This window comes from Mastomys coucha, unplaced genomic scaffold (genome assembly GCF_008632895.1).
Source record: "Mastomys coucha isolate ucsf_1 unplaced genomic scaffold, UCSF_Mcou_1 pScaffold23, whole genome shotgun sequence".
In the NCBI taxonomy this organism is placed as follows: domain Eukaryota; kingdom Metazoa; phylum Chordata; class Mammalia; order Rodentia; family Muridae; genus Mastomys; species Mastomys coucha.
The window spans coordinates 36,039,610-36,047,936 of NW_022196906.1; the positions used below are offsets into that span (position 1 = coordinate 36,039,610).

At 45.0% G+C, this 8,327-nt stretch overlaps 1 protein-coding gene across 1 annotated transcript in view; it reads right to left on the bottom strand.

The window, feature by feature from the left end:
• Sorl1 (sortilin related receptor 1) overlaps positions 1-8,327 on the bottom strand; it is a 163,470-nt gene that overhangs the window by 122,551 nt on the left and 32,592 nt on the right. The window contains exons 4-5 of the mRNA XM_031345625.1: positions 7,108-7,269; positions 5,174-5,241 (exon numbers count right to left, since the gene is read on the bottom strand). Of these exons, the coding sequence (XP_031201485.1) occupies positions 5,174-5,241; positions 7,108-7,269 (230 nt within the window). The remainder of the gene's footprint in view (positions 1-5,173; positions 5,242-7,107; positions 7,270-8,327) is intronic.

Sequence of the window (8,327 nt, forward strand, 5' to 3'; positions counted from 1 at the left end):
GCATGTGTATAGTAGAGGATTGCAATTTGATCATCAATAGGAGGAGAAGAGCTTGGCCCTGTGAAAGTCCTGTGCCCCGGTGTAGGGGAATGCCAGGCCAATAAGTGGGAGATGGTGGGGTGGCAGAAATGGGGAGGGGGGAGGCAACAAGGGTTTGTTTTTGTTGTTTTGTTTGTTTCTTTGTTTTTTGGAGGGGAAACTAGGAATGGAGAAATTTACATGTAAATAAAGAAAATATCTAATAAAAAAAAAAAAAAGAATGCTGGCTGCTCTCAGAGAAGACCAGGGTCCAGTTCCCAGAATGCATGTGGTGGCTCACAACCATCTAACTCCAGTGATCCAGTGCTCTCTTCTGACTCTGTATGCACCAGGCACACTTGGGATGTATACATATACACGCAGATAAAGCACTCATACATTATAAACCTAAAATTGTTTTCGATCAACTTCTCCTCAGAAGGTAGGAGAAAGATACGGTACTCCTGGATGGAAGCAGTTCTTTCCTGACAGTATCGTGGGTCCTAAAATACCCACAGCCCTTGCCCAAGGAAAATAAGCAAGGATCAGGAAACTTGCCTGCTCTGAAAGCAAAGTTCTGTGACTTGGAAGATGCTTAGCTATCATCTTTCCTCACCATCCTTAGTTACTAAGGAAATGATATCAACTCAAAACCATTCAGTTCAAACAAGCAGCCAAAATCAACACAGCCAGAATCTACATCTTCTTGGCCCACTATAGTTAATGTAGACTAAAACTAAATATAAATCTTAGAAGACAAACAATAACTGACAAACAGAGGCACACATACAACCCGTCTCATATGACACCTCAAGGCCTAATCTCAATATATAAAGAGTTCCTAGAAATCAACAAGAAGACCAATAATCAGAGAAGGGGCAAGAGGCGTTAGCAGAAATGCTCCAAAAAAAGAACATTTTATTATGTTTTTTTTATTGATTGGTTGATTGACTGATTGATTGAGATAGGACTTCTCTGTGTAGCCATCATAGCTGTCATGGAACTTGCTGAGAAGAACATTTTTTTTAAAAAATTCATGCTTGATTAGGAGTTCATGATCCTTGCCAAATACGTAAAGAGTTCAAAGCTATCCAACATTACATGAGGCCTATCTAATGGGAGGGGAGTAGTGTTCTTAAGCAAAGACATTCAAGCTCTTTGATAAAGAGAAAAATGCAAATTAAAGCTAAATGAGACACTGTGCCCTTAGCTGTAGATAAAGGTGCTATTCTATTCTACTGAGATGAAAGTAAATTTGACAATGTCCATGGAAAATTTGGCAATGTCTACCCAAGTTACAATTTCCCTGTGGACTCAGCAGTGCACAGGACTAACAAAATCTCATCCTTGTAAAGCTTTCACCCTGTTGAAGACAAACGGTTAATAAGCCAGACAACTGTATGCTAGAAGGTAATAAAGGATTACCCACAAAAAGGCTAGGATGTAGCTGAACCAACAGAGCAATACTTGTAATTCTAAGTAGCATCTTTAGAAAGCTCCCTACAGAAAAATAGCTATTGCTTAAAAGACAATAGACAGAGAAGTTGGGAGAGTGTGGAGAAAGATGGAATCTGTGTGTGGCACACAGTATGAACCAAGCCTGGGGAGGATCCTGAAGAAATTAAAAGTAGCAGTACCATTTGACTGTGCAGTCTGGATATAAACCCCAGTGGAAATGAACTCACTGCCTCTGAGGTCTGCACTCCCATGTTTACTGTGGCACAATTCACGAGAGCTGAGATACCTAAGGGTTGATTGACAGAAAAATGCATGAAGAGACTGTGGCATATAGACACAGTGGAATGTTAGCCAACCTTTCAATGAAGCTACTGCGTGACAATACAGAGAGACCTAGAAGATATTTGTTGAGTCAAACAGGCCAGACACACGAAAAAGCATAGTATGTTCTCACTTCCACTTAAAAATGTAAAAACAAACATGGGGGTGGAGACGGGAGAGAAAAGTAGGAGGACGTAAAAGTAGACGCCATGGAGGGAAAAGAAGTCTGGAGAGCCAATACGCAGAGGACTGGGCTTCATAAACGTAGCTGGTGTTTGGGATTTTTGCTAAATGAATAGATGGCAGCTGCTCTTGCCACTCGCACAAGGACGGCCATGTGTGGCCAGACAGTCTGCTTTGCTGTGGGCATCACTTTACGAACTACATCTCTCCCATAACAACAAAGAACATACTCTAATAACAGGTAAGGACATAAGTAAGCTCTGATGGGCAAGTCTCGGGGAATGATAAACTCAAAGGGAGGGCAGGAAGTACAAGCTGGGAAAGGGCATTCTAGCCAGAGCAAAGAACAAGAGCAAAGGCCCTGTGCCCTGTGGTCCATGCACACTCCATCTAAAGGATGTAGTGATGCCCTGTGGTCCATGCACACTTCACCTAAGGGATATGTTGGTGCATGCAAAGGTTCACAGGAGGGTTAGGGAGATGGTGCAGCATGTAAGGTGCTGGCAATATGAGGCCCTGAATTCAGTGTCCATGTAAAACATGGGTGTGGAGGCTCCTGTCTGTAACACTAGTGCTAAAAGGGTTGGGAGTGGGGAAGACTCTGGCCATCCAGTCAAATTAGTGAGCTCTAGGTTCATTGGGAGACCCGGTCTTAAAAATATGGGGGGAAGTGGTGAAGAAGACAGCCAGCATCAACCTCATATGTATACAAACTGCCCATATACGTGCACACAGACTTGCGAGTATTATACACTATACATATACAAAGGTTCAAAAGAAAAGAAAAAAGAACAGATATGATCCAACCTGGTTCAAAAAGATTGTTCTGCCTGTGTTCTGAGGGTGAACTGCCAAAGGACAAGAGTGACCCCAGAGGGACAACTGAGATTCACGAGCAAGAGCAATGGCTTCAGGTAAAGCTTAATTGAGCAGGCAGTTCTAGGTGTGCAAAGAAGGTCATTTAGGGGCTGGGGAGGTGGCTCAGTGGATAAAGCACTTAACCATGCAAGCCTAAGGATGGGCATTCAGATCCCTCAAACTAAAGTAAAACACAGGCAGTTGTGGAGCCCACCTGTAATCCTAGCACTTTGGGGACAGAGGTTCCCTGGGGCAAGACTGCCTTTGCTGGCTAGACTAGCCAGAACAGTAAGCTCTGGATTCACAGAGAGGCCCTTTCTCAATAGGTGGGATGGAGAGTAATGTTGGAAGGCATGGGTGACAACTTCAAGCCTTTTACATGTACTGAGGCAAACATGTCTACACACACATACACCACATACACGGGTCATTGAGTCCACAAGATATCCAGACAGAGAAAGTATGGAGCTTAAAACAAATGTAGAATCAATAATCCCAATGTCTTCACTCTTTTCTCTCTCTCTCTCTCGTTTGTTTTTCTCTGTTTCTTTCTTAAGACAAGTTCTTATTCTATAGCCCTGGCTGTCCTGGAACTGGCTATGTGACCAGACAGAATGGCCTCAAACACACAGAGATCTGCCTTCCTTTGCCACCTGAGTGTTGGGATCAAAGGTGTGCTCCACCACACCTAACCACAATGTCTATAAAACTGATCCTAGACACTCTGGTCAAAGTGACAAGGACAATCAAGAGTCAATTCCGGAGCCATCAGTTTGTACTTTCTCTCTATTATTCATGGGAACAGAATGAACAAATAAGACAGACCCACTCGCCCTATAACCAAGTCCCAAGAATCTGTTCCCACTCACTGCACATGTGCGAATGAATACCTGTGGTCAAGATCTTGCATTCCACTGTGGTCACAGTACAAGGTGACAAGAGGCAGTACTTAGACACAGGAATCCTTGACAGACGGTCTGTTTGCCGCACTCTCCCCAAAACCTTTAGTGGTTACCTAGTGCACTCAGAGTGCAGTCAAAATTACTTCCTCAAACATTGCAGATTCTTTAATTTTGCTTTATATCTGTGTGTGTGTGTGTATGTGTGCGCGCGCATGTGTGTGTATTTGTGTGTGTGTGTGTGTGTGCATGAGTATGCAGACCACCCTGCAAGCACTGTACAGAGCTCAGAGAACAACTTATACGAGTTAGTCTTCTTCTACCTGTGGCTTCTGGGAATTGAACTCAGGTCAAAAGGCTTGGCAGCCAGCACCTTTACCTCCTGAGCCATATGGCTGTCCCTCAATATTGAAGATTCTTACACACTTTCTCTTCACGAACATGAAACAACACATTGTCCAAACATAAAATTCAGTATTCCCCATCCAAGTACCACAATAATACACAGCTGCTTCTGGCCAGCTAGCTCCCATCATGAAGTCCTATTCTCTACAGCATGCTATTTCCTGCTTTTCTAGCCTCCCATTTGCCATGCACAGCCTGGATCAAGGGCAACCAGAGCTGCCTGGTACTTTTTCATGCTTCTGCCAAAATGTGTGGCATGTATACCAAATGCCTTTTCTGACGTCATAAACTACATACTCCTCCATAACTGTATCCAAAGATACAGTGTAGTTGGCATTGAAAGAAAAAAAAAGCCATGTAATCTATATGTAACAAAGTCTGGATTTTTTTATACCATGGAAAATCCCATGTGTGATAATAATGCCCTGAATGTGTAAGCATTTAGGGGCTCTAAGACATGCAAGAGTCTCAAGGTTACCCTAGATTTTCTAACCAACTGAAAAGCATCCCCTTCCCCACCCCCACCTGGTGAGTTTGTTCCAAGTTCTACTTCTCAGGTCAGAAGAGCATATTGCTTGGTCCAGGTGCCCCACACTTCACTGAGAACAAAGAGCCTAGGCACTGTCCATTGCCACTATTAAAGTCTGCTTATTCTGAACACTGTTCCCAGCTGGGAGCTGTCAAACTTATAGGAGGTGGGGCCTGGCTGGCAGAAGAAGGTGACTAGGATCAGGACTTAAGGACATACCCTGTCCCTAGTACCTTCCTCACCCTGTCTCCTGGTCTGCTGTGACATGAACAGCCTCATGCAACCTCTCCCGCTGCCATGAGCTGGCCCGCCATCCTTCCTCAGCATCACAAACCAACACCCTCTGATACCAGGAGCTAAAATAATCCTCCTGTTCCTATCAAATATTTTTGTCCCAGTCATGCTAATGAACTAATCCAAGCTGAAGGAGCCAGGGTTTTGTTTGTTTTGTTTGTTTCTGGTTTTTTGTTTTTTTGTTTTTTTCCTATGTGGCACAACTTACCAAGAAAAGGACTTCACATGTTCCTGAATCATGATCCAGGTCTGGCCAAAATCATCTGACTTCCATAGCTGCAGAGACCACAATGATAAGAAGCAGTCATGACATGAGAAGAGATGTATATCCCACCATATGATATAAGCCCCCGGCACCCACCAAAACCCAGCCCTCCACGGGGCACTGTGAGGACTGGCACTCAGGCACAGCACAATAAACAGGAGCAGAAGGAAGGAAGGGATCTGTTTTCTAGAGCAGCTGGGAGGAAAACTGAGGACAATTTGCCTGCCACTTGTGGGTTGTCTCACCAGAATAGGGGACTTGCCTAGCATGTGCAAGGCCCAGGGTTCCTTCCCTAGTGCTGCATAAAACCAAAGCAAAAATGCAGAAACAATGCAAGTATCCACTGGGGTACAGATGGAGTGCTATACAGGACATCCATAAAACAGTTTATGATCCTCCTTGCTAAAGGAAGGTAATCTTGGTATACACTGGAGTCCGGGACATTGAAAACACTGTGCTAAGTGAAGTAAGCCAGACACAAAAAGACAAATCATGTGGCTTCACTTCTATGAGGTATCCAGGGGAGCCAAGATCAGAGACTGAAAGTACAATGGTGGCCAGCAGGGGCTGAGGGACATAGACTAAAAAGAGAATTGAAATACAATCTGTAGGCTATGGGAATGGCTTGGTGGTGGCAGAATACTCATCCTACCATGTAAGAAGCCCTGGGTCTGACACCTCGCATTAAATAAGTAAATATGCCGCGGTCACTTCTGCTAACTGTAGAGGGCACTAGCTGAGCCCAGAGCACAAGGATCAAGACTGTAGAGGGCACTAGCTGAGCCCAGAGCACAAGGATCAACTGAGCGAATGAACTTGGCCAGTGAGTATTTAACCAGCTCATCTTTTATCAAATCCCCACTACCTATGGACACCAGAGGCTTCCATGGCCCCCGGCAGAGAAGATTAAGAAGCCTGAGACCAAACCTAACAATTGTCCACCTCTACCAGTAAACCGACCCTGCCCCTAAGCTTAGGTTACTCCCTAGGGCTTGCAACGGTAAACAGATCTGTGTTTTGGTTAAACAACCACAGAGCAAAAGAACTGTTTCAAAGCTCTTTTGAGCAAAAGCGTTCAAGCCTCCCCAGCCAGAACTTATACAGAACCTGAGGAGTTCACGGGTTTATGCCCTACCAGAATCCACAACAGGACACATTTGAGCCTTGAGACGGAAATCCTCCACAAGCTCTTCCTACCCTGTTAAGTTTCCTTCAAACTTGATTCAAAAATGGGATCTACATATCACTCACGTTAGAACTCATGGGCACGCCTAAACACAAAGGAAGACTATTAGCGTTTAATACACTATTAATGTTTATAATAACTTCAAATGCAAGTGCTATATGCTTAAGTTAGGGCCAAGATAAAGATAAGCGAGAGGCATGAGGGCCTGGGTTCAATCCCAGTTTGTCCAAGGTCAAATAAAATCAATGCAGCACAGAACAGAAAAGTCAAACAGGAATATGCCTGGAAGCCACAGAAGAGCTCAGGCTCCAGATTTCTCACGTGACTCTCTCTAATCAAATGTCTGGGCCTCAACTTACCCCCACAGGCTTGCAAAGATGCATATACACCAAGGAAGGTCTGCCTAGTGTTGAAGTCACCGGACCTGCCAAGTGTTGGGCCCTGGGTGCTGGCAGGGACATAGGGAGAAAGTGCCAAGAGAAGTATACTTTTCCTTAGCTGTGGTAAGTGAAATAGTAGCTATGAAGGCTAAGCCTGAGCGAAGAGGAGGGAGGAGGTAAGGTCATGAAAAGGACATGTTAATCCACCCAAGCAAAGCAGAGGATTTCAAAAGAAACATACATGTACACACACACGTACACACACACACACACACACACACACTTCAGTCTGTACTCCAGAAGGTTCTTACCTGCTTGTTGGGATGAGACCTGTCAAAGCCCAAGAGGAGGTTGGAGGCCTTGCTATGGAGGAGGAGATCAGCCGCCCGGAATGGAATGGAGAAGCCATGGATAGTGCTGCAGAAGTCAAACGTGATCCAGAGGTATTGGGCATAAGCATCTACAAAAATGTACTGCAAGACAGAACAGGCAATCTCAGAGCAGCGTCTGGCCAGAGCCACCTGACAGGTCCCCAAACCATGTGCAAGTAACCCTGTGTCAGGGGGCATGGCACTAACAGGGTTTCATCTTCTTCCTCTATATCTCCTGGCAACCAAAAGATGCTGGATGCATCAAACTAGGCTCGGCTAGGATGGGGGCAGGGCAGGGAGATAACTCATGGGGAAGGGTCTTGTCTTACATATATTAGGAGCTATCTTTAAGGGAAAAAAATGTGGGCAGTGCCTGCAGACCAATACCAGAGGTTGTCCCCTATCCCTCATGTGACAACCACATAGAAAGGATTGCAGAGACAGGCCAGTTAAGACTACAAAGGAAGCTTGTTTAAGCAGGTCATGAGGCTGGCAAACTTTTCTGTTTTTTTTTTGTTTTGTTTTGTTTTTCATTCTTTCCCATTGACTTGGCCAACTTAGCCATTCTTGCTCACTGGCAAGCCACTCAGTTACAGTCAGAAGGTGGCTTCTGGCAGCCAGGACACAGATATCCTGCCCTTCAGATGAGCTGAACCTAGATAGGACTCTCATTACCCCATGCATCCTCTGAACAACCATAGGTCCCTTTCCAGGAAAACCATTAAAATCTCTACATCTAAGATAAGCTCCTCCTCCTTGCTCTTAATCCAGGTAACTGCATGACCCCAGGAACCAACGGCGCTGCTGAAACTGGCTGCGGGAGGCAGGGGTCATGCCTTGTTTTACTTCGTCAAAGGTCAGTGACTTTAAACAAGTTCTACTTGGATGGCGGCAGCTGCCCCTTTGAGACCTCATGAAGACCAGACTAAGGTTGTACAATTTAACCTGTGAATATTGCAGATGGTATTAGCTATATACTAGGTGTGCTGCAGTCACGGCCCAGAATCCTTTCCTAAATGGACATGCCCACAGCTCGCCACAGATGAAAGGGTAAGTGAGTGGTGACACAGATGGACCACTGTGAGAACCTGTCCAGCCCCAGCTATCAGAGGTTACAACATAGAAGAGGTGGTCACTGAAGAGTGGGTGGAAATTAGTGT